We start from the raw sequence: 27,230 nt of genomic DNA, 5'->3' as shown, positions 1-27,230 counted from the left end.
CATTCATAGGCCTCCTCTGCAAAATGAACAGAATCACATATCCGTGAGGGTTGACCGTGGACAGATTCCTGGAATGTTGAACTACCGCGCCTGACACTCCCCACTCCCACTTAATCAGAGAGCACACAAATGCTGAACTCCCCTTCTTTCTTTCTTTCTTTTTAATTTTTTTTTGTTCCCCAGCAAGTATAGAGGAAGAACAAACTAAGGTGGAAGGATGAGCTGCAGGTGAAACAGAGCAAATTATTAACACGTGTTGCTCTGGGTGTACCTGGAAAGGTTTATCATGGAAAAGTTAGTTAGATGTAAAGATTTTTGGAGAAATGCTCCAACTATGTTTGAAAGCCTTGTCATGCAGATTTTAATGCTTGCAGATTGAATGGCAGGCTTAAGAGAATTGGACGCTAGCTCAACTCCCCACAACTAAGAGCAGAATGCAGTGATAAGGCTCCAAACAGGGTTAACACTCATTAGACTTTTAAGCTTCAGAAACACAATTGCCTTGAGGTGAGAATCCTGGGATCAGCATGTAATAAAGTAAAACTTGATAAGTCTTTTAAAACTAAATTGGATTATTTAGGAGTTCTTTGTGACAAATAGGCTTAATGTCATCCTGTTAGATCTTCAGAACTGTTTTTCCTCTTTACAATGTGCTACCTTGTGCTATCTTAGATGACCCCACCCTTACACTGACGTGTTCTCCCCACCATGACAAAGGTGGATAAAGGTGGAAAGATTTCATGTAATCCATGGACACCAGTGAAGATCACAAATCATTGAAGAAAAAAGGTTCAGCGCACTGTCTAGTGGGTCTAGATGACCCAACTCCCAATGTTAAAGTGCCTATGATAGCACAAGTGTTACGTAAATTTGACAAGCCCTCCAAATGACCTGTTTTTGGATGCATTTGTATGTATTCTTTAAAAAAAACTTGTTTATCCAACCTTGGGACTTCACACTAAAGAATTTTAGAAAATAAATTATTTTTTAAAGGTAAAAAAAATGGTCTACTTTTGAAATTTGAATTAGACATACAAGCTAAGCAGACCATCATAAACCTCATAAGCTAAAAGTGCTTTTAGTCGCTTCTAATATCTGTGAGCACTGATTTGCAACTTCAGTAAATATTGCTTCTTCCTGCAGATTTTCCTTTGCGCTGAAGGTGATCAGAAACACAAAAACTACATTGAAGCACAAAAAAAAAGCAAACTTTCCTGTTTCATTTCTTTTCTTCAACTTCACAAATATTAAACAGTAGCTTGAAGGACATCTACAGTACATAACAAAAGTGTGGACACACCTTCCCATTCATTTGAATGGGAAGGTGTGTCCAAACTTTTGGTCTATACTGTACATCCACACACTGTTTACACAATTGTGCTTCAGTGTTAACAATTTGTTGATGTAAATTATGATAATTCTTAGAAGAAAGACTGAATCAGTACTCAGTAGTTTTGTGATGAAATGAAAAGACCTGAATTTCAATCTGTATTTGACGCTGCCCCTGTCCTCCGTAGGACAATATTTCCGATCAGCAGGTGACCTTTCAGAGAAAAAGCTGAGAAGGGATTGAATTCATTTCCTGCTGCTGATACTTTAAACTAATCATCTAATGCTTTAAACTAATGACAAAGATGATCAAAAGCTAAAGGACTGCTAGCAGCCTCAAAAGTTGGAGGAAAATTCAAATGTCTACAAGAAATCCATTCAGAAAATCTCTGCAGACAGTTATGGATCCACAGAGACCCATTGAACAGGGCCAGTCAATTTTCAACAGTAGATGTGAAGTGATGAGAGCTGGCAGCGGAGTGAAAACTTCAGTAATGTCGGTATGATCTGTGTAGATAATTGGATGTTCTTTACGGTGGCAGTGTGGGCAGGTGTGTCTGGGATGGTCTGAAAAAAAATCTATTGTTAGACTCCGATTGTCTGACGCACAAATTGGTTAAGGGATCAAAATCCAAAGATCTTAATTGGATTTATAGTCTGTTCGGTAAAGACTGGTCTTGCTATATTTTTGGAATTCCACATGCGAGGAGGTTGTTGTCTGTGACCGAAGATGAAGAAAAAGTGGAGCTTTTGATGCATGTCCCGTCAGCAACGTGGTGTTCAAAGACGCTGGTTATCAGTTTAGTCGGATTTCAAGTGAATGCAAGAGCCGCAGTTATGAGGCAGTTATGTAGAGTTGGAGGATGGCGGGATAGAATGAAGTTGCAGAAAGAAGCTCCGCGTCAAGGCCATTTGCTGATATTCAGCGGTCTCTCTTGAATTGGGCCAAGTGACCTTGTTCCTTTCTGCCGGGATCAATACTTTCCGAGGATTTTGAAGCAACAATCTTCGCTGCTCCCTGAAGTAAAATAGTGGGGGGAAGAGGCAGGAGTGAAACAAATAAGGATGAACTGTATGAGCCCCACGAGAAGGCAGAGGAAAACTGAGAGGGACAATCGTTCAGGAAGGTTAAGGGACAAAAATAATAAAAAGAAAGGGAGGGTATGAGAGGAAGGGAAAGTCAGGAAGGGTGTTAAGAAGAGGTGAAGGAAAAGAGGGGAAAAGGCGCTTGAATTGAAGGCAGAGAGGCAATAGTGATCCGTCAAACCAGGCAGACATCTCCTCCGCCCAGTAATCTAAGCCACAGTGTTTGTTTATTTTCTGTCCTCATTTAGACACAGGGACAGGACTGGAGTAAGAGGAGAGGTGGGTGGCCATCTCGACAATCCCACTTCCCCAGCCCCAATTGTGTAGCAAATACAAAATAGGTTTTGGCTAACCAAAAGCACTCACTGGGGCTTCTTTGGTGACAACAGAAATGGTGATATAGGGCTCGTACAATATGTTTTCATGCAGCGAAAAATGATTAACATTCCCTGGATTCTGAAAATCTTTTATTCATATAGTCAAGGCTGATCTATCTATAAAGTCAGAGTGTGTGTGAATAAAAGCTTTCCTTTTTTTGAGGCTATCTGAGCCGAGGCAGCATCTGAATCTCCTCTTTACACCAAAAGAAACATCTCAATCCCACACACTTAACACTTGCACAAAAGGGGTGATGCGATGTGACGTGCGTGTGCAAGTGCGTGTGGCCGCAAACGTCTGTTTTGAACTATTCAAGCTTGGCCCTGTCTTTTACATCAGAGGTGAGTGGGGCTCTGCTCAATAGACCTTACTGGGCTCAGAGTTTGTACCCTTCCTCTGCTTTTCTTCTGCTTGACAAAGACAGGCACAACTTGGGACAAAAGATCCAATTATGTGCCGGTTAAAGTGAAAAAGAAACAATCCCACAATTTGAAGATGCGAAACGTGCCCACGCAGACTGGGCTTAAGCAAATATACTCACACTCAAATACTCAAGGATGTACGCTGACAGTTTAACAGACTCACCAAGAAGCATAAGGGCTGACAAAAAAAAATTTAGAGAACCTTAGAGGCATTGATTTACAAGCACACTCAGGTTGCAGGACTTTAGTGCAACATTTTGGCTAACAGCTTTTCTTTTATTTCCAGTTTGGATTCATCATAGTTTGAACTAAAACAAAAGAACAAAAGCAAAACTTTACATGTTAGGTAGAAAGTCACATATAACTTTCTTAAAGAGTGTTAAAGCAGCCTTTTACTTTGAGAACCGCAGAGTGTTTAAGCGAGTAAATGCTGTAGCTGCAGTTGTGTTGTTTTTTTCCTGTGAATTACAGCTGTGAACCCACTGAAACGCACAATGAAGCTGTCAAATAAAACCAAACAAATTTTAACAAGACAGCAAGAGCGATCCCCGCAAAATGTTCTCTCACTGAGTCACTGTTGAGAAAGTCATCATTGGCATTACCACACAAACTGATTACACACTCCAGACGCACAACAACACACACGAACACGGAGGCGAGCATGCGTTCATGGCTGTCTGGGTGTAGTGGATGGTGAGGGAAAACTGTGCTTTGGGATTGGGACTTGTGTGCTGCAGGGCTGACAGGTGCATGTGTTCTCTTGACTCCCTTTTAATCCATTTGTCTGTGTGCTTCTGGGTTAAATGTCAATTAAAGATGTGTGCCTCAGTTGTGCAAAACGACCAGTGTAAGCAGAGTTTTAGTAAACAGCTACTTACAAGACAGGGAGTGTCCTCCTTTGGGCAGGTACTCATACAGCAGTGGGTTATCATCTCCCATCATCTCAGCCCGCAGTGACAGCAGGCTGTTCTTACTCATCAGCGCTGCCTTCAGATTAGCCACAGATGAGATCCCTGCCCCTGCTCCTCTGCTGGCCTCCTCATTTTCGTTGGTGCCCAGGAAGCTGGGCTCTGCGGTGAGAGCCTCTTCCTGTTTGACGAAGAAGTCGAGGCGCTCCCCGCGGCTGTCTGAGCTGTTGGGTTCGGTCACGTCTGCCCCTGAACAGAGAGGAGGTAAAAGTAAATGAGGGGGGTTGTTTAGTCTATGGGTCAAACTCACTCCCTTCCTGAATGGATCCATGATAAAAAACTTAGCCTTAAAGACCCACTCTGATGGAAATAGTGTTTTTGTTTTTTTTAACATCTTCTCGTAATATTTTTCTCATGATGGAGAACCTATATAAAGAAAATTAAGCTTGAAACTGCGTTTCTGAGTATTTCTTTAATCAGATCATTGTGAATCAGGAGCAAATGCAAAAAAGCAGTTGTGAAAAGCTTATGGCTGTGGAGTAGGACCTACAATCGGCTGGCCACAAGCTCCCTGCTCTGCTCCATTTTGATGCATCCGCTTGTAGACAAATAGATCTGTGTACATCTTTGTTTTCCTCGTCTGATCAGGCATTAAGATAAGATAAGATAAGATATTCCTTTATTAGTCCCATGATGGGGAAATTTCCTTGTTGCAGCAGCAGTACAGGTACAGAGAGTGATATATAAAGAAAAAAGAAAAACTATGGAGTCAATATACACACATATATACACAATATACACACATACATTTCCCAAAAAATTGCACAGGATTTGGCTCAAACCTATACAGCTGGATATGCTCCGATATTGATCGCCATCTTTGTTGCACGCATAATGTTAGGTTGAGGGTGAGAGGGGCTGTAAGATAGCGGGAAAGTGTGTAAACAAAGGGATGATGGGAAATGGGTCCAGGCTCACTCCACGCCAACAGAGAGGTGAGTGTTTAATGGATTCCTGCTACTCAGCAAAGACTATGTCATAGAAAACAACAACGTTTTTTTGGTAAAAACAAGATACTCATTATTAGAAGACCACTGCTCTTAAAATAGATCAAAAAATGATCTGATTACAACTTTAGTATGTGGGATGCTTCTCTAAAGACTTATTTTTGAAAGGGGTTTTAGCGTACAGGGATTTAAAAAAAAAAAAAAACAGAAAAAGTTCCTGCAATGTTATCCCTTTGTCAGTTGAAGCGTTTTCAGTGACAACTGCTTTAATTTGAAACTCAAATAAAACATTGCTGTTTTTGCTTTTTGCTCAAACCAGTCAGCTGGGTTACCCAGTTATGAACCCAGTGGTACCTACCAACACATCACAGCTCTGATTCATGTCTCTTTTTTTTCACCTTCCTAACATCCCTCATTATTGCAAGTCAACAAAAATACCGGCAGAGTTTAAAGAGACCGTTAAGGAGAGGAAAGCTGGTGCAGACGTGACATGTGAGCACGTTTGGCCATCAAAGTGGCTGTCAGCTGTAGAAATGCTGCTGGAGGTTCAACTGCAGATTTGTCAGTCTTCTCTGCTTACTGCTTCGCTCTGGAGCAGACACCTTTGTCGTCTCCTTGTTGACATTTAACTGATGATTGGTTACTTTATTCCAACAAAGACATTATCCATCTTATGCATTTACCTTAAATGATTTAGCCATCCAATGTGAAGTAAATTACTTTATTTTTGTGGATAAAAACCTGACAACTGAAGGGAAACATTATTGTTCTTTGAAAGCCTGCGTGTAAGAAAGAGTAAGCTGAAGCTCAAGAGAAGTCAAAAAAAAGAAGAAGACAGGAGGTTGATGTAAAGGTATGAAGTACAGGAATGGGAAGGAAAGCATAAAAGAAACACAAGGGAGGGAAATAAAATGGGTGAAAAAAAACAAAACTGTCTATTTAAAGTAAGTGAAGTTGAGAGGACCTTGATGCCTGTGTAGTTCAGGGGAGTCATGGTGACAAAGACAGTGATTTTCCTCAACCTCTAGAGCATCGGTGGTTTTACAATCTTCACGTCTCACATGCAGTTTTCATAGGTAACTGATTACTCGTGAAAAGGTTGGATCCATGTTTGGATACCACCCCTGTACGCAGGTACATAAAGATCAGAACGGATATTAGCCAGATTATTAAACAGGAGCGGTAACTATGGAAAAAAATACAAAACAAGAGTGAGCTACTGTACATACAAAGTGGTCACCCACTGCTAAACCACTAGCAAGAAGACAGAAAAGTGAGTTTAGGCAGTGAAAGAATGACCGCAGGAAGTACAGACATATAGTGGCTGAAAATAAATGAAGATTGCCAGAGGAGGACAGAAGTGGGTGTGAGGAGTCGTGGAAGAAACACAGTGGATCGACATAAAAAAAACATATGTGGATACAATCACACACACCTGCACGATCATGTACACACAAACACACACAAAGTTAATTAAGGAACGGGTGTAGGGGTTAGCGCAAGGGGCATGAGGTGCAGGAATTCATTAGAGCTTTGCCCCCTCCTTCACTGGGCAGCCCACCAGCCACAGGAGTCAATCAATAACATAGATCTGCTGTTAGCCAACAACAACACACTCACACACGCTCGTACACACACATGGAGCAAGGGGAGGCAGACAAATGGAAGCAAAGGAAGTGAAGGAGAGAGGGGGAAAGAACATCATCTTTGACCCTCTTCTGCCTTCACTCATCTGTTTATTGGATATGGGAGTGACCCCTGAACCCCTTTCCCAGAATCCTCAGGACATGAGCATCTACAGATGGAACATGTCCGTCCCCCTCGCATCCCTACTGTAACAAAACTTCAGTCGCAGATCCAGTCATGCTGAGGACTAAACAGTGGGCTAGTGTAGTACAACTGTTTCTTGAAGAAACTTGTCAAACTTCTGCATTGTGTAGAAATGTATGCTAAGTGACAGTGCTTTGCAACAAAAAGCCCCTGTTGCATATTCAGGACTGAGCGTAAGATTTTAGAAATTAGTATTCCGCTGGCCGCAAATAGGATTGAGCACCACATAATCGGAATATAAAACGTAATCCTTCTTTGCTTATGTAAGCTTTATGGGGCCTTGATGGTGTTTTCCTTAAACCCCCATCCTGTTCTGACAGATAAAATCGTTTACCACACAAGATACAGCCGCACTTTATCCCGAGCGTGCAGTTTATGCATTTCATCATACGTGCTCCTGGTTTTGTTGAGGATTTGGAGTTACGCATTAGGGCTCTCTTTCGACAGCAATAGGTTTATCCCGATACGCAAAGGGAAACTGTGGTTACATCAGTCTTTTGTGCACATATTCTCACTGTTAACACAAAGGTTGTTATGAGGCAACCTATGAATTTCAATAGCACGGGGAATCTGCCTTTGAACTACATGGTCAGATGGGAAGAACAATGACATTTTCCTAATTTTTTTTCCCACCCCCCGCCTTTTCTCCTGTCTTTACAGTGAAGCCGCCTCTGTATAGTGAAGGGAATTTTCATTTTCCCCTTCATAAAAGAGTCCGAATAATTTAGATTTCTGCTTTCTGAAGAGATCCTCCGTTTAATTTGGTTGCCATGGTAGCCAGGCACCCTTGGCTTCAACATTTATGCTAAATAAAACCCCCCTTTTAAAAGGAGAGACAAATACGTGGAAATTGTGGTTTTCTTTGTTCATAGGATCTTGGATGCATATGTGGGTATATGTGAGTGATGCTGCAAGCTGAAGAGGACTTCAGCATGAAAAAATGGAGTGATGCTAGTCTGTGTGTGTGTGAAACTGGACTTCTGATGTCTTTCAAGGAAAACTCTACAGCTCTGTATGCTGTCCTAATGCGTGCATGAGTGTGTGTTTCACAGAGAGTGCTGTGATATTAGAGTTCACACTTTGATGCAATATAGAGGAGGAGGAGAGAGAGGGCCAGAAAAGGGAGGAAAGAGTCAGGAGACCCAGTTTGACCTCTGATCCTCTATCCTGATGATATAATTGTGTTGTGAGTTGTACAACTGTGTGTATCTCTGCAAACTCCTCTCATCTCTTCTGGTGAGACGAAGCTTTGTTGTGTGTCAGAGTTTCAAATTTTAACGCTACGTTCACACTGGGCTTGGAAAAGCATGTTTATGCAACCACTTCCAATAAAAAGTCTATGTAGACGTGTGCGCGTTTTGGGCTTTTACTTTCAAATATGCTGCGTTCACGCAGCGCTATTCAAGTTTTTAAGTCAGTTTTTGGGCTCTACGTACAAAACATGCGGCCATATAATGAGTGTTGAAACTTAAACCAGTTGATTTTGAACTTAGGTTTGTTAGTGATGTATGGATGGGATCCCTCTTCGTTCACGTAAGTGCCAATCATTTGAATAAAAAATAAAATGAAAGAGAAATTAATCATTGCAGTTTGTGGTCGGCCGGAATTCTATCACACCAAGTCTTTCATATATCAGAGTAGAGATGTGAAAGAAAAAACGAGACTTGTGATATTTGCACCGCTTTGACATTTTACACCAAGCCTCTTCCAACTGTAGGTACTTGCACGAGTATATTGGGTAGCGACAGTCCAGTGTGAACGCTGTATGCTAAGAGGGCATTTAAGAACCCATGTTCAGCGTGTTCGTGAATGTGCATCACATGCACATGCACATGCATTGGAAGTGGTGGCTTGGTGTATGTAGCATTACAGTGATACAGATCACTGCTAATAAATGTGGAGAGAAAAAAAAGTCTTCCCACACAGACCTTTAACACCTCAAGTCACAAATACGCACACCCAAACAACTCACCACGCCTTCAAATCAACAGAGACAGTAGCCAAACATAATGGAGGGAAAAAGTCCAAGGTGGTTAAGCAATGAGTTACTGAGGCTTGTCAACCACAAGAGAGCTGTCAGGAAAAAAGTGAGGCTTGTGTGCATGCTTGAGTATGGCAGAGTGCAAACAAAGAGAATGACTCTTGTGTGCTTGTTTGTGTGTGCTGGTGGAAGACAGAGAAAGAAGCCTTGCCCTAAGTCAAGTTGGCTGGGTTAATGGCTTACCCAGCCTGAGGAGGAAAAGCACGGCGCATTACAAGGGCCTTGTTGTCAGAGGAGTCCAGCCCGCTGTGTAGTATGAGCAACATTACAGCGTCATGCTTCCAAAGAGGAAAATGAAAGTCTTCACCGATTATTGCAAACAGCTCCATACAAAGAAACCCTGATTGCTGCGTGTTTGTCCTCGAATGGACAAAGAGGGGAGGGACCGTGAAACCTGCTTCCTCAGCATGCCAGAGTTTGAGAGAGTAAAAAAGTAATTTCACCAGAGAAGGGGGAGTGAGGCACTAAAACAGCTCAAGAATTCAGAGGCAATTTAGAAAGCAGTGTGGGAGAGGGGGATGAAAAAAATGGTTAAAACGGAGGGAGGATGGAAAGTAAAAGAGGCTGTTATTCTCTCTCCCTCTGTTGTTTTTAGGGACTAGCTGGGCCACAACCTCCTGGAGAGATAGGGGAGGGTGGGTGGTGGTGGTGGGGTGTGTGTGGATAGGGAGGGCAAGCATAAATCAAGCAGAGCCTGAAGGCTGTAAAGGAGGGAGGGACAGAGGGAAAAAGTGGTAAAGGACAAGGGAGAGGGAGATGATGGTGCTGGTAGAGATGGTGGTACTGCTAGGGGCTCAGTGGAAAAGAAAAAGTGTGGGTGGAGGGGAGGAGAGGACAGGAGAGGAGAGACACTGGCAGAGTGCTGGGGTGAGAGGTGGATGCTGGGGTGATGGCATGTGGGTGGGTTAGTGAGTTAAGGGGAGGCAAGGAGAGGTGGTGGTGGTGGTGGTAGTGGGGGGGGGGGGGGGGGTTACAGAAGCTGTAGGAGGTTGGATTAGGTATAGTGGGGAGGGTGAATGACTTGTACAGTGGGCCATACTGCTAAATCTGAAAGTGGCTGCTTTGCACTACAGTTACCTCAACCTGATTTTTTTAGTGAACAAAAAAAAACAAAAAACAGAAAATCTTTGTTGGAGCATTAATATATGTGTGTGATTCAGTACGTATTCAGTTTTTAAAACCCAGATGCTCAGAATGTGTGTAGATCGGTAAATGGGACTGTGACTGTGAAGCGCTTTGGGCGTTAAAGCAAGGTAGAAATTATTATTATTTAAGTGTAGACCGTTTACCATATATATAGCTAGATCAAGTAGCTATATAACCCATAGCTTGCTCTGCCCACCTGCCTTTAAACAGACCACACCCCTAACAGGTGCAACTTGAATGAATGAATGAATGAATGAATGAATGAATGAATGAATGAATGAATGAATGAATGAATGAATGAATGAATCTATTTTTCTACTGCCCTTTCCAACGCCGACAGGGTGCCATAGGACTTTACAATGAAAAGAGATAAAAAGTAAATGTAAAAATTGAGCTAATGAGGAACAAAAATTAAAAAAGAACAACCGTGTAAAATTACAAGAGGCAATAAAATACATAAAAGACAGATAAGAATTCAGTGAAATGAGTAAAAAGAAAATAAGACGCCATTCAAAAAGCTACGTTTTTTAGTTGACATTTAAAGCTTTTTAGCTGTGATATTAAGCGCAGTGCTGGAGGAATTTTATTCCATAACTGAGTGCTAACAACAGAAAAAGCCCGGTAAACCCCAGTGTTTCTTTTGTGGCCTGGGCACATACTGTAGGCAGACCTTAAAACAAGGTTTTTAACTGTTTGCAGTTTATGCACGTCTGGACCTCTATGTATGCTTCACTTCTGGAATCTATGTAAAAATTAATAGTTGTCCATAATAAGAAATAAACTATATAAATGACAATAAGAACAACTCAAACCAATCGTCATTCAGGGTGGATAAGACAAGTCTACTCCTTTAGTCCTAAGATGAAAACATGCAAAATGATCCAGAAAATGTTGAGCTGTTTCGTGCATTATCCATTCATATTACCTGGACAACAACAGGATCTGAAAGCTCAGTTGGAGTGGCTGGTCAAACATAAAATCACATGTTGAAAAGGCTTTCATACTGAGGCTCATTTTAGCAGTGCTAACATAACGGAGAAAAAAACTATTTTTCTTATAGCAAAGCACACCTTGCCAGACCAAAAGGAGCGGGTACATGCAAGCAGAAAGATGATGGCATATCTGAACCTTTTGTAGTAAAAGGGAAAATGCCTTTTAAGGCCACGGGAAACCTCTAAATTTCAGGGCAGCCAATCATTTCCATGAGCATTCTCAGATCATGTGTGAAGGTCACTTTGGTCCCTTCGCCAAAGGTTCCTCAGCCATGGTGAAATAACTCCTGAGGAGCGCGTTTGATGTGTATCAGGAGGAGACCACAAAGCAGGTGTCAGGGACTCCTGTCATCGCTCTTGAGGCAGACAAATCAATCATTTTTGCCAAAGCGCAGATTTGGGATTTGTTACATCACTACAACAGCAGCTATCAATTTGAGTTTCAGAGCTTTGTTGAAGAGTAGAACACATCCCCTGGCAACAGAAAACGTGCCCTCTGCCCGCTGACATATAAAAAAGAATTTGTAAATGCACATACAGATCAAACAGCTGATAGCCATGCTACTTTATATAAAAACTGCATTAAACAGCAGCCCGGTTGTAGGAGTATAAAGACAAATAGAGAGGAATAAGGTTACTGTTTTCTTTCAAACACATCAAGAAATTGTCTCATTTGTGTGTACATGTGGTCACTTTTGTGTCGGACTTGCATCTTGCTGCCTCAACATGAAATCGTCCTCCTCTCTGTTTCTGTTTTACTGCCCCTTCCTCACACCAAGGAAAAAGCTTTGCAACTTACCGGTATATGGCTGAAAGGCTGATGCAGTAAAAAACAGCCTTAACCCTTGTGCTATCTTAGATGACCCCACCCTTACATTGATGTGTTCTCCTTACCATGACAAAGGTGGATAAAGGTGGAATGATTTCATGTAATCCATGGACACCAGTGAAGATCACAAATCATTGAAGAAAAAAGGTTCAGAGCACTGTCTAGTGGGTCTAGATGACCCAACTCCCAATGTTAAAGTGCCTAGGATAGCACAAGGGTTAATGAGTTTGATTATAGTATCACACCATAGTAAATGGCAATGAAAAGAAACAGAAATCAATTAGATTACATTTTTCATTGAAACCATTGGTTAAATCTTAAATTGGGGAAACCAAATGAACAGCATAAATCTTGAGGAGGTTAAATAAAAAACAAGCAGAAAACATACAAATATGACTAAAATACTGGTTCTGGCTCAGGCAGACAAGACTTTTTTCCAGGAGTCTTCACCTCGTTGTAGCACAGTTTGCATGCTGCTCGCTCTGCAGTTAAGATCATTAAATCCTTTCAAAGTGGCAAACATAAAAGTTGTCCAATAGCATAGAGAACTAAGGTGAGAAGTAGAGTACCGTTTCTGTAGAATCATGCATGGTTTCATGCAGAAAATACCAATGCAAATCTTCAGATGATTTGACACAAGAACTCACTGCACGCTGTGGACAATCTCACCTTCTCACCATTCAAAATCAGTGTGAACCCAAATATTTCCGAGAATGCTGTCTATTAAAAAATGACTTCATTAATTGAGGAAAGGTTTTTGGTAAATCATATAAAAATCAACATATATTTATTTTTTTCCAACCAACTGAAATAAGTAGTGAGCTGAATTAGTTCCTCTTTTGCAATTGATCAAGCTTATAATGTATCCGTGGTGCCATGGGGATCCTTTATATGATCACAGCATAATCAACATTCGATATATCGATACTGCTGTAAGTTCAGCCGTCATCATTGAAGATCTTGGTACCATGGTGCGTACCCAAAATTGCATTACATCACTGTGTGCGTTTATGCTTCGGGTGATTCATTTTGTGTTCAACTCTGAGTGAGCGCTTTGAGCCGCTTTAATTCTGCTGTGTTAGTCACAACCTCTCAATGTTTCATCCAGAAGATACCACTGTTAGTTTTTTCAATAAAAGGGATATTACTGAAGGGATATTATTATTAGGGTTTGAGTTAATGCAATAATATGATTTTGCTCATTTTAATTGTTTTTAATCCACAAGCCTTTGGTGACTCACAAAATCATCTCATGGCCCCGTTAAAAACACTGGCATGGACGTCACCGTCACTCACTGCTTGGAAAGTAAAGAGAACAATAGAGAGTTGATTCTGACTTATACTAAATTTAAAAAATTAAAGTTATTCAACCTTATTCTTGCATGTGCTTTATTATTGTAAATGCAACACAATACTTATGAATGTTTTTCTAGTTTGATTTTCTGATTCTTCTGTGTGTTTAGATGCCAAAAATATTTCAAAGCTGGAATATATTGAAGACACTAATAAGTAACTAAGTTGTCACTAGAGGTTGACCAAAAAAGCTTGTTGAAAATTAAGCAGTAATTTTTTTTTGGAATGGAAATACAAAACTACATTTTTGTTAAATGTGTACTTTTGTGCTTTTTTTTTACAAGAGTTTTTTTAATATTGTTAATTCTGCTAACAAGACTAGCATTAAGTGCATGTTTTATATTTAACAACATCCTATAGATCCATCTTTATTGACACACAATAAATAACATGCTGGCCAACTATACTGTCTGTAACTCTTTAGCCCATTTTAAAGACTACACCATTGTCATCTGAAAAGGGACTTAAATTGTGCACGTCTTTTTTTACTGGTCAGTTTTAAAATATCGACATAATGTTTTCTTTAAAAAAAGTGAGTTTAAAGGATAGCCTACATTTAAAATAACCTTCTTTTTATGCTAAAAATGCAAATACTTTAGGACAATTAACAGTTTTACTAGCCAACCATGAAATCAATTAATTTTTTTCTGCTGTGGGGGAAGTACGTAATACATAGAATCAATTCTTTTAAAAATATGTTTTCTCAATGTGTTCTGCCATTTGGTTAAGCACGCAATAAAAGGGTTAAAGAATTGATTTTTTTTTTTTTGAAAAGTTAGTTATCTTTTTTTAAGCGTTTGTCTTTGCATAAAAATTCAGAAAAGTAAGTGTTTTCTACTACTTGATGTGCAAAGTAAAAATAAAGTTAGACACAAATCCTTGACCTGGACCAACTTCATTTTGCACATACTGTCCATACAAATTGATTTTTGTGAACAATAGATTTTTGTCTACAAATCATAAAGTTTTCATTCAAAAAGGTCATCTTTTATTTATAAAAAAGAATGCTAAATTGTATAATACAAAAGGAAACGAAAAGTATTTATTAGAGAACGGGGGTGAGCAGGAGCAGCAAAATTATTGCTTAGATGCATAAACCTTGGAAAAACACAAAGTACAATCATGAAAAAGAAGATCTACTTAGAATGAAAAGTATTGACATCAAAAGTTCATCTGTATAGATGAGTCATGATGTCAGAGTTATGTTCAATAAGTACAAGTACACCTACTGGATGACTTAATGTACTAATTCAACTAATAAAATAAAAAATGTAAAAATTAGGGGTGTAACAATTTATTTTAACAACGATTCAATTCATATCATAATTTGTGGTTGATGATACGATTCATAGTCTGAACGATCCAATTCACTGACCTAAAATGGATCCAGGACATCTTTAGCCAAAACTTCAACCAGAGTGACTCAGAGATAAATACCATGTACTGAACAGTGCAGGTGATGTTTTCCAGATTCCTTCTATTTCTTGTAAGATAGTAAAGTGTTAAATAAATATTTGTACAAATAAACAGTAAACAACAATTATTGTCAAACCATTTACATTTTAGTTTCATTAAGTTCAGCCAATTGTTGTTTCTCCACATCATGATAATGAACACTCCTTCATGTGGACATCCCTGAGGTTTCATATTTTTTTTCTCCTGGAATTTATTTTTTTTAAGGAGTTTTTCCTTAAGGAGAAGGAGGGTCTAAGGGCAGGGATGTCCAGTTTAACTATCTATTGTATTGTATCTTTTGCATTTTATGATCGATTTTATGTTTTTATACAATTTTCGCATATGACGCCAATTGAGATAACTGTCCTATTATTTTGGGCTATATAATTAGAATTGAACTGAATTGAACACAAACAGAACATTATAAAAAACATTCTACCAAATGTTTTTGCAGAATTCAAGGTGTTTCCATTCATTGGACTGTAATGATCGCTTGATCATTTGTTGCTGACATCACATGTGTGTTGTCTGCTGTGATGACACTTGGTTATTTTTATGCTATAGTGAAATAAACCTACCATACCGCAATCCAAATGGTATTTTCCAATAACGATACAATCAATTTATTTAATTTTTGAAAAGATTTTATAGGTCAGTTTGATTAACAACTTGCCTCAGACAGACCTGGTTGAACGGTAGGAACATGAATTGATTGGTTAAGTTGATTAATCGTTACACCGCTAAAAAAAACGCTAAATAATGGTTTGCCCTAACTGACAGATGTCATTGACAGACTTGATGAACTGCTTCAGGTGAGACAAGTAATTTTGGCCGTTTTCAGTGTGAAGCACCTTGGCATGGACACTGTGTGAAGTGATCAAGTGAATGAGTGAGGGAAGGGAGGGGAAGGGAGAACGGGTGAGTGCGCGGGGGATGGAGGATTGCAGGGCTCAAGGTAATCTGGGGAGTTAATGCAGCTTAGAGGGACTGAGAGGAGTGGGAGGGAGGCAGAGAGGGGGGAGTGATGGCAGTTAGAGAGAAAGAATATAAAAATAATAGGGTCAGCAGGGAAAGTATGGGAGGGAGGAATAAATGAAGATGTATCAGAAACAAAAGCCAGCACAACTTGGGGGGGGGGGGGGGGGTAGAGGACAGAGAGGAAAACATAAAAGCTAGAGAGATAGGAGTGTGAAGGGGGAGAAAGGCAGCAGAGTGAGTGTGTGAGATAAAGAGTGGGCTAATGAAAGGTAGGGTGAGGCTGAGCGAGTTGGCGGGGAAGAGGGAAGTCAGAAAATGACAGAGCGGGGGAGAGGTCTGAGTGGGGAAAGAATGCTGGGTGGGGAAGGAAGGCAGACATGTAGGGCTTTGTGTTAACAGAAATGTGTGGCAGATCGAAAGATTGAGAGGGAAAAATAGAAAGTTATGTCTTGGCTGTATGCGTGCAGGGGAGGACCTGGCGAACAAGTCCACCAGAGCCGTCCAGCCAGGGCCGGGGTCAATCTGAGGGTGAGTCTCGAGAGGCAGAGGGTGGGGGTGAATGGAAAGTAGGCAAGGAAAACGACACTTTGTGGGTGGGGATGCTACACCTAGCTTTTGTTACTGGTATGGTGTTGAACACTCCTTGACTGGCACAGTCAGCTGGTGTCTAAATATTTGCAGCTGCACTTTCAAGTTCAGAATATAGAACCAGATAAATATTAAGGTTATGGCTGCCCAGTGAGCGAATTCAAGCAGTTGCATTACAGCCCACCACACACACAGGTGGAGGGCCGCTGGACTTTACGTCTTAGCCCTTGTGCTATCCTAGGCACTTTAACATTGGGAGTGGGGTCATCTAGACCCACTAGACAGTGCGCTGAACCTTTTTTCTTCAATGATTTGTGATCTTCACTGGTGTCCATGGATTACATTAAATATTTCCACCTTTCTCCACCTTTGTCATGGTAGGGAGAACACGTCAATGTAAGAGTGGGGTCATCTAAGATTGCACAAAGGTTACACTGCGTTCACACTTAACCCAATTCACACATCAAATTCACTGCTGAATGTTTGTCCAAAAATGTGTAAAAAAAACTTGACACTCCAGATGCGTGTGGGAGGAGCTACTGTCTAAAGTACACAGAAGCATTGACAGTATATCTTTTATATCTCATTTACAATGCAATGATGTTGAGAGATCAGGTTTTTTTTTTTAAGAGCTCTACAAAAGCATCAGTAAACACGTCTCCATATCTGAGTTCAGGAGATCATTCAGAGAATTTCTCAGTACAGTAAGCTTCACTCCTCCTGGATCTGCGTCTGGATGACGGCCGCTTTCAGCGGTACTTCAATCTTCCTGTGACCCAGTTTGATGAATTGCTGTCCCGCAATAATCCAAGGATAGAAAAAATAAAAAATAAGAATAAAATTAGATTGCAAAGTTCAGGACCAGAACAATCCGATTCTCTTCCATGTTGGTTTTGGACTCTATCTGCTGATCATGTCATCAACACTTCTTGGCCAAACTCAGCTTTGGACACCATGTATCGGTTTTGGCAAAGTTCAGATTTTTTAACACTTGAAGCACCAAATTGTGCTGCAGGACCTCTGATCACGTCTGTACATCAACTCGTCATTGACAGTGGAATTGTGTTTGGTGCAATCGCAGCTATAAGCTACATTCACACCCCACTTGGGAACATGCATTAAAGCGACCACTTCTAATGAAAAGTCATTTTTAAATGCACGTACATATGCATTTTGGGCTTCCCCCTTTAAAATTCTTGCATTCAGTTTGAACATTCATTAAAAGTTAAACCAAGTTGAAGGAAGACCAACCAGGGACTTGCATTTTGTGGTGACAAATGTATTATGTCCCTTTAAATTCACTGAAGTGCCAACCGTTAAAAAAATTGATCTTGGATCATTAATAATTACGGTTCCTGCCTGGTGAGAACTCTATGACACCAAGTCTTTCATATATCGGAATAGAAAAGTGAAAGAAAAATCCTGGAGCAGCATTTGCAAAGTATGTACCACTGTGACATTTCACACCAAGCCTCTTCCAACTGTAGGTAGCGGACATGCGCTAGTAAACAGTAGACAAAGAAGAAGAATCCCTTCTTGCTTGTCCAGTGTGAACCCCTTATGCTGAAAGCTCATCACATTCATGGTGTGAATGTAGCATTTCAATATCTAAGTAGAACATCTTTTTAATGCACAGTTCAAGCAGTTTTTCGATTTCCAAGAATGAATGTGGCCTCCATGCTTGAGCCCTGAAGTCCACAAGGCCACTTGCTGCTACCTCCATAACTAATTAATCCCTATTAAATTCCTTTCACTCCAAATGTGCTTACCACACACCACCAGCAAGTTCCTTTCGTCTATGTGTGTCTGAGAAGAACTTAATCCCTTTCTTCTTTCGCTAATACTCCTCAAGCAATATAATTATGAAAATAAAGAAGAGATGGATCCATGTTTGCGTTGGATTTGAGTAAACAACCCTTTACCAATGTGATATCTATGTTTCTAAAGCAAAAGACAAAAGTTAGCTTGAATGAAAGGGGTTTACGTTTATATTTTAGGTGCCAGAGTGGGTGTGAATTAACAGCTGTGACACCAGGGGGCTGACATCCAGGGATTAACCACACTGATGACTTTCAGCCTCTTTTAAACAGCTATTTGGACACAGGGTGGCAATAAACCAAATCCACCTGCTTTTATCCTATAATGGTAAAATGTCTACACTTTGCAACGTTGGAATAAGAACATCTGTGTGGCACGCATCCCTCCCCTTATCTTTTCTTTTTTACGTATGTGATACAAAGAACAAATACCGTGTAAAGTAGTCACTTTGGCACCCCAACCAACGGGAACATGAGCACAAAAACACCACACACGAGGACTTTTACTGTAATAATACACTACAGAGTCACAACAGGCAACCAGAAAGTGGGCGACCAGCACAAAAGGTTCCTCCACAAACAGTCAGTGTCACTGTGCTCCTTCCACACAGGGACACAAATGGGAAGCAGGGGTTATTATGTGTTTTCTGGAGAGCAACACAGTGATGCCGGACTGCCTGGTGGCCACACAGGCTAATGCCCCTCTTCCCTCTCTTTGCCCATCTCCACCATCTCTAAATGTTAAGACTGTGTGTCTCTGTGCTTGTATCCTTGGCAACCTTCCTCCAACAAAGGAGCGAGCTCTGCCCTCAGCATGGGAGAAGTCTGGTGTGATGGAGAGGAAAAGTAAGGGCGAGGGAGATGGAAAACTGGCAGAGCAGCTAAACAAAAAGGCAGGGCGACGGGAAGAGTCGCCACGGTCATGGTGAGCAGGTTTATATGGTCAAACCAAAGCAGCTAAAGGGGTTAAACCGAAGGAAATGTAAGAGGTGAGATGAAGATGAGTCTGCAGACCTCTGTAAGTTAAGCCTGGCATTCGCAGCGCAGCAGGTCTGTATTAGTGAAAGTTGGGTAGAGCTCAAGATCAGGAAGCAAAAATGACCCTTTAACCCTCGAGCCAACAAAACTGAAGATCTCACCACTTATTTCGGTTGGCTGCTTGGATCCATGCTTTGATTTTTTTTTTCCTGAGCCCCTATTTATGTTTCTATTTCAACCTTATATTGATCTTTATATATATATTTTATTTTTCTTAACCGTGTGGCTCAATAAACCTTTTAAAACACACTCAGATAGTAAAGTCCCACTCCAATCATCTTTTGATCTATTGTAAAAGCGTTCCCAGTGGCCTTTTAATTATAGTTATGCAGTTTTTAGCCAAAACCTGTGACGTTTTCTACGACAAAGTTTCTGCAGAGCACAGTATTTCATTAGAAATTCACCTTTGAGTTGTGGGTGAGACTGTTGGTGCAGTGTAAGCCTGCCAACACTTCCCATCATCCCTTTGTTTACGCCCTCTACCGCTAGTTTACAGCTCCTCACATGCAAGCTTTCTTTGCAAAGCTTAAATATATTTGCGTTTTTCTGCAGGGATGAGGTCACATGGGCCTTGAAGAGCCACTTGCTGGAACTGTCACAGCATGCTCCTCTGTGATGTAAGTATAAGAGGTGAGAACAATATGAAATCACACAACGTGGACAGATGGGAAAAGCAGAGCAAGGACTGACTGTACACAGAGGACTGTGTTCATCTTTTATTGCCCCACTGCAGCCAAATTGAGCCACTGAGATTAATTGCTTATGATCAAATCAGCGGAAACTGTGCAAATTAAAGAGTAGGCCCTTCTCCTCCCTCACCTCCACAACATCCTCCACCCTCCCTCGAGCCGGACTCAGAGGACAGCGTGTGTGACGAGCCGCGGCGCTTATTCAAGGCTACAAACGTGTCATTTCCTCTTTCCCCTTTCCCCAGAGAGGAACGCAGAGCGCTGAAAAGGCTCGAAATGGAGCAAGAGGTCGGTCAAATAGTGCCTGCGTGTGTACACAATACACACAGCGTCACACATGCGTGCACGCACACACATTCACACACAAACAGCCACTGCCTTAAGCAGAACTGCTGATATCTCACCCAGCTTCTCAAAACGGCTCCTTTCCCTGCTCCAACTCTCTCATTAAGAAGCCATTAGAGTGAAGGGTAGTGAGAAACTACGTAACCCCATTCTGACTCCTACCCGACCTCTTCCTGACCCCAGCAACCTATCCCTGCGAGGGAGTGATGGAAAGAAAGGCTAAACCAGGTAGAAGCAGAGAGGAGAGGGTGAAAAGGGGATATGAAATAAAGGATAATCTGAAGAAATCTTTCCACAAATCTAATATCTCTGGATGTTTGTTGATTCTCAGTGCAGTCTGTACATGACAGATCACAGACAATATTGCCCAAAAGTGATACAACATAATTTTATTGGTAGATCTCTTTCACCTGATTGGAAACTATATTTTATGACCTGCTGTTTGGCGATTAGAAGCGCTGCAGTGAAAGGGTGCAGATGAAAACCCAGCAGATAATGGAGGCCTGCAGTTGTCGGAATGAAGGAGCGAGGTGGAGAGGCGTGCGATAAGTATGCAGCGACTCTTAGAGAAGGGGATAATTTGGGAGTGGAGGGGAAGACGGCTAGGCTGCTTCCTTAGCCGGACACAGGAATGTAGAGCGGGCGGATCCCAGTTAGTGTGTTTGTATGCGTACTGGTGCGTTTGTGCCAGACAGGAATCCCTAACCCCCACAGACTCCGGCTCCTCTTATCAAGGTCTAAACAGAGGGGTGTGGAGGGGGGAAAACTGTGGAGTGGGGGTCTGGGTGTGTGCACACTCAAATCCAACACCAACTTCTCCCATTCTCGCTCTTGTCCGATTTACACACAAAAAAAAACATTACTTAACCTTGATGCTGGATGGGGAAGAGGGAAACTATGAAAGGTCAAACTGTCCAAAAATGTGTCAAAAATGGAAATAAAATAACCAAAATGACATGTATACACAACCACAACCATTCAGTAGTTTCTAAAAGTCTCAAGAAGTGATTCGAAAGTTAAACTTCAGTCATCAACATGTCATTTCTCATTCACTCTGAATTCATTAGGGCCCCCTTAAACTATTTTTTCCCACCCAGGTCAGGTGCAGTCTAAACTAGGGAATTAGTGTTAATGGGAAAAACTATGGGTACCCCTGCTGGGGTGGGTCCCACCTGAAACAAGTCAGTGACCTACTTCAGATTCAGAGATAGAGAAGTGTGAGGAGGGAGGGATGGGGGCTGAGGAAAGGTACTGAGGGTGGGGAGCAGATTAAATGGATGAGATGAGGTTACACTGTGCGCTGCCCCTAGAGTGTGAGGGTAGCAAGGAGGGAAGAGGCGCAGCAGTGGAAACAATAAGGAGAGTGGGGGAGTAAGAGATCTGGGGCAAAAAGGGGTTGAGAGAAAAGACACACAGAACAGAGAAAAAAGTTTCATCTTTTTGCTATTTACCTATGCAGAAAGGTGAGATGGGAAGAGACCTTGAGGTAAATTTTCCAAAAAGTTTGGTGCAGAACACACTTGATTTAGATGCATTACAGCACAGGCTGGACTGAAATATAAGCAACATCAACCGAATTCACTAAACCAGGGGTCTGCAACCTTTACTAGTAATAGAGCCATTTGGGCCACTTTCTCACTGACAAAAATCTAGTCAAAACGTATTATTTTACCCTTTATGAAACTTTGATACTCGTTTTTTAAAATAAATCTGAATTATATAAATCTTTTGGCATGAATAAAAAAAGAAAAACTTGAAATTGTTCTAAACGTTTGACAGAAGCTTGTATGATTTCCTTTTAGAATAAAGGACGGTCTGTCCCAAACAGGTTCATCCCAATACAGCTAATGGAATATAATGAAAGATTTTAAACAGCAAAAGACAAAAATTGAATTTTTTCTTGTTATATCTCAGGTCTACTTTGATGGGACGTCACCCCTTTTCCTACTTACAACTGCTGTTAACCTGATCATAAACATGAATTTGATAGTTTATGATCCAGTAGAAAAGGATATACAGGATGTATTTTAGTAAATTCCTTTTAGACATCCACTATCTACTACTAACTATTTTTGTGCAGTATAGGATAATATGTGCTTTAAGCTCATGAATAAACTGAGATCCCAAGTCAATTTGACAAATACCAGCCATCAGAAAAAAGTTAGACTTTTACCAAAGTTTTGCTTAGTATTTGAAATCTGTGCATTTTCTGAAAGAAGCGTAGAGCGAACATGGTTTCTTGATGTCAGGCAGGAATGTAAAAACCTGTACATGGCTTATCTTATTTTTAGATACACCTCAGCCATACATGTATAAATTTAACTAATCTAATAATCTAATCTAATCTAATCTAATTATATCAATGCTAATTTAGGAACCCTTTCTTTTAAAAATTACTAATATTTTATTGTTCTTCAGTCACTGTGGAGAGGTAAAAGAGTCTGTGAACTGTGAACATTTTTTGTAATATTTATCTGGTCACTGATGTTTCTGCAGCCTCTTGTAAGGTGGACTTAGATGTGAAACTGGTTTAAAGACCAGTCATCTGCTTGAAAAATAATTCTGTATCTTTATTATTTGTAATTTCTGACATTCTAGTATCTTTTTCAAATCTAACTGCTCTATTTCCGGAGACATGAGTTTGTGCAGTGTCAAGTTTAACTTCCTGTCTTTCACAATCTGTTATTTGATTAAAAAGATGATGTTTTGGCAGTTTCATAGAAATTTATTGTAAGGTTTAAGGAGTAACGGGGGAGCCTTGATGGCAAAGTAATGCCACAAAGTGTTTATTGTATTTTCAATTAAAAACTATTAGTCATTATAGTACTTCTACAATAACTAATATCTTTGTGTGGAATGTTTCTTACAGATTTAGTGCACATAGACATGTTCTCAATAGAGCCATGCAAATGTATGAAAGTAAAGCATACAACAAGTGTCTGTAGCTCGGCCATTAGGGATGAGTGAAAGCAGAAGTGACGGTGTCAATTGACAGGATGATCTGAACAGACGGGGGGAAGGACAGACAGAGGAGAGAAGAAGAGGACGAACTGGTGTGGAGGACGGAGTGGCTTGTAAGATTCTCTTCAGATCTCTCCAACTATCAAACCCGAAAAAGAACTGCGCACAAACACACATGCAAACACAGCCCAAGCCATAATTGTCCCCTGTGGTGATTTTGGCCTCCCCCTCATAGTTTTCTTGTCGCTGTTGGCCAACTCTAACTGTATCTTCAACACTTTCTTTTTTTTTTTCCTCTTTGGACAGAGGAGAGGAGGGGTGGGAGCTCTCACAAAAGAGGGAATGAAGGATGAAGGAGAGGGAGAGGTCTAGAGGAAGGAGGTGTGGAGGGGTGTGACTGCGGAAGGGGGGAATGAAGGGGAGAAGAGAGGATGAATGTGTAAGAGGAAGGGAGACTTTGCCCTCCAGCGGGAACACTCCCACGATTGTGTGCACATAGTATGTGTGTGTGCAGGAGTTTGTGTGTCAGAGCCAAACCGACACACCCACAGGCTGTAGACCTCTATATCCTGTGCGGGTTATCCGTTTGTCCAAACATCATGCAACTCCCCCCCTCGTCTTCCTTGCCTCTCCCCTTTTCTAACTGGTCTGACAGGGGTAGAGGCCACTGAGGGAGTGGGTACAGTAAATAGAACAAAGCCACCTTTCTAAAATAAACAGAATGAGGAAGAGGAACTTCAGGTTGACTGAAAATGAGAGAAAGGGAGTACGGATCCAACCAGGAGACTTCTGTGATGTTGTGCATTCAAAAGGGGAAAATGTAACCGAAGTAACTTCCAGTCAGTTGGACTGTATCTACCACTGTCCTGGCTATTTTTATTGAGTTCTTCTGGGTTTATGCTGGTTCTATTGTAGCAAAAGCCACACTCTTTAATGCAGCCAAACTCATGACTGTGGGGCCCATTACTGCCTATCAGGTCACCCCAGCACCCTAGCTCACATTTAATATCACCAAAACAGAGCCTCTGCCACTGATCCCAGTTGAACAGTGAAAGCGGCTCATTGTTTCTACTGCTCTTCAAAATTTCCTTATTAAAAAACTTTCTTCTTCTGGAACGGGTGAAGTTTTCGGCTTTCCAAGCAGTCAAGACACTCACGAGAAGTTTAAAAGAGCCTGAGATCAACAGATCTGAAGTAAATTTGACAAATTCCAGCCATCCTTTTCTTTTAATCATCTTGGATCTTTCTGATTTATAACACGAGCTCAGGACCCCAACAGCTGTGCGGAGAGGAGAGACGACACCAGAGGCAAAGACGTGGTACGAGCAGTGAAGATAATGACTGCTGCAGGTTGTGTCTGGCTTTATGTTCACTTCAGATTCAGACTGACTCAGTCTCATAGTTGGAGACTAGAAGTGATCAGAAAATAATGTATTCTAAAGATATTTGTGTCAGTTTTTCAAGGTAATGCAAAAGCAAAATAAAATTGCATGGCGCACATTTACAGTTGTAGCTCCAATAACAATGGTTTATGTTTTTAAGAAGCCAGAAATAGTCTATTTGGGAAAGGTTGGGAATCTATTTATTTTTATACATAAATATTTCAAAATTATAAAGTACTATTTTTTATTTTTTTGTCTTTAAAAGATACATTACTAACCCATTCCAACATAAACAGAGATGGGAGCAGTTAAGATGACAAAACTATTGTAATGATTAAGTAATTTTTTTGATTGAATAAGTTATCTCAATAATTTTGTTGAAATTTGTCTATTTATTTAAAAATACTATAACATATACTGTATGTTGAATCTCAAAAAGGTGGTTTTAATTTTACTTTTTTTTATTTGAGCAGTTTATCTCAATAATTTGGCTAAAAATTGTACTTATTTATGACTGGAACATCAAGATTTCACATTTTGTCCCAAAAAAATTTAATAAATAAAAAACACGTTTTCATTTTTGAATTTTTCTTTTCACATAACCATTACTACATAACTAAGGATATCTTTGTGAATCACATTAAAAAAAGGTTATTTTAACCTTTACACCACGACAAAAACAGAGAAGTTGTGAAAAGACAGTTACATGCTGCAGAACTGGGATGCTCAATTGTTTGCATTCCTTCTAATGTTCTCTTTGCGTTTATAGTTGTATTAATGTTTCATGAATACGTTTGCATTACAAGGCATTATTATTACTCAAAAAGCATTACAGGAAACCTCAGAGTGTTCTGTTCTTGGTGTAAAAGGAAAAAAAATCCTCTTGAGCAATGGGGTAAACAGTCTGAAGTTATCATCAATTTTATTAGAGTAGATAGTATTAGAGTAGTAAATAATCAAACGAGTATTAGAGAATCAGTTGTCATCCCTAAGGCGTATGCTTGAAATAGTCAGATATTAAAATAATAGGGTTGAGATACTTTGCTTTTAGAAAAAAAAACGTTTACCATTTTTTGTTGATGCTTGGTCTTTTGCTTTGGGGCAAAAACGTCAAATGTTCAACCACGAAAACCACTCTGACCTACCCATCCTTTCGTCACACCGACAGGACATCCTGTCAGATCAATTCTGAGTCTTATAAGATTATAAGATTTCCAAGATTTGAGCAAGTATGAGATGTTATTCAAGATATGTTTGTGCAGGTTTTGCTCCCACGCACTTGGATGTGAGTTAGTGGGTGATGTGTTCGGCCTTAAACGACTCGAACATATATGGGCCCAACCTAGGTGCGCTTAGAGTGGGATGGCTAATCTTTAACAAGCACACATTTTCTTACTCTCCAGGTCCAGCCAGCAATCCTCCTCCAGCCTGTTCCAGGGCCAGGAGGTAGCAAAGTGGGGGGTGATGACGTTCTGGAAAAAAGCCATGGTCAAGAGTGGCAAGGGGGCAGGTTCCAGTCCAAAATGGGGTTTTTGAAGCCAAAGAATTATAAATAGAGCAGGTGTCAGTATTGGCAACTGCTGTGAGAGAAAAAGACAGACAGCAAGAGTGTGAAAATTTGTGTGAATTTGTGTGTATGTTGTGTGATACCATGGTGAAGTGGGACAGGGGTCTTTTTCACCTGGTGTTCTTCCTTTAATGGCGAGCAGGATGTGAGGTCATAAGACAAAGATGGACGACGGGTGATGAGAAATTATTGGTTAGATGAAGAGAAGAGAGGTCTTTTTTGGAAGGGGTCATATATGAAGGTCACATTAAATGGAAAAGAGACTTTGAGAAGCCATGCAAAAAAAAAAGAGATGAGGAAACGCAAATGAGCTTGTGCACATGTGGCAGGGGACAAAAGGGGGAAGGAGAGGATGGAGGGAGTAGGGAAAACTGAGGGAGGTGGGGGGAATGGGTCAAAAAAAGTCAATAGAAGGGGAGGAAAGGGCAGAAATCTTCGAGGCAGTCAAAGGAAAAAGAGACAGCAAATACAGGGACAGAGAGAAGCCCAGAGTACAAAGACAGAACTGATAATAGAGCATCCGTGGAAAAAGTGACAAAAATGAAGCAGGAGTTACCAAAAAGCACTGAGAAAGGCAAAGGAAGAGGAGTGAATGCAGGAAAAGATGATGTAGGGATCTAACTCAATGCATGTCAAACATCAAGCTATGAAGACAGGGGTTAAAAATGAGTCCACACTCTGAAATATTCATTCTATTTTAGTTTCCTACAAAGGAGAAATGAATTAGGAAAGAAATATGAAAGTAGATTATTAAACCATGAGTGAGGAAGAAGCAGTGAGGTATGTGAGGTTTGAGGGGGTTGAAATCTGTTCACGGTGTTTTAAATATTAAACCTGTTTCAAGTTTAATGAAGTGCAAATACTACAGGGAGAGTCTTAACTGGAATGCAGAGAAGTCGGGGGCGAAGGGGGGATCTGATTCATTATTTCAAGTGTTCACCTTTACACTGCAGAGGCTTGGGGAGAGGAGCGCAGTGAGCGAAGGAGGGAGACAAAGAGGGAAAGTTTTGTGCAGAAAATAGAGGGTGCTTTTCAGATCACCTGTGTGGGAGGCCCAGGTGAGTCCTGGAGGCACAGCGGCTCCAGAAG

General features: G+C 40.7%; 1 protein-coding gene across 4 annotated transcripts in view; it reads right to left on the bottom strand.

Moving 5' to 3' along the window:
* The window catches only part of zbtb46 (zinc finger and BTB domain containing 46), a 69,649-nt gene that overhangs the window by 10,351 nt on the left and 32,068 nt on the right, over positions 1–27,230 (bottom strand). For all 4 annotated transcript variants that reach the window (XM_023956664.1, XM_023956667.1, XM_023956666.1 and 1 more), the window contains exon 4: positions 4,094–4,372. In XM_023956664.1, coding sequence (XP_023812432.1) covers positions 4,094–4,372 — 279 coding nt within the window. The remainder of the gene's footprint in view (positions 1–4,093; positions 4,373–27,230) is intronic.

This window comes from Oryzias latipes, chromosome 7 (assembly GCF_002234675.1).
Source record: "Oryzias latipes chromosome 7, ASM223467v1".
NCBI classification, from domain to species: Eukaryota; Metazoa; Chordata; class Actinopteri; order Beloniformes; family Adrianichthyidae; genus Oryzias; species Oryzias latipes.
This window is presented reverse-complemented; position numbering and strand designations above follow the sequence as displayed.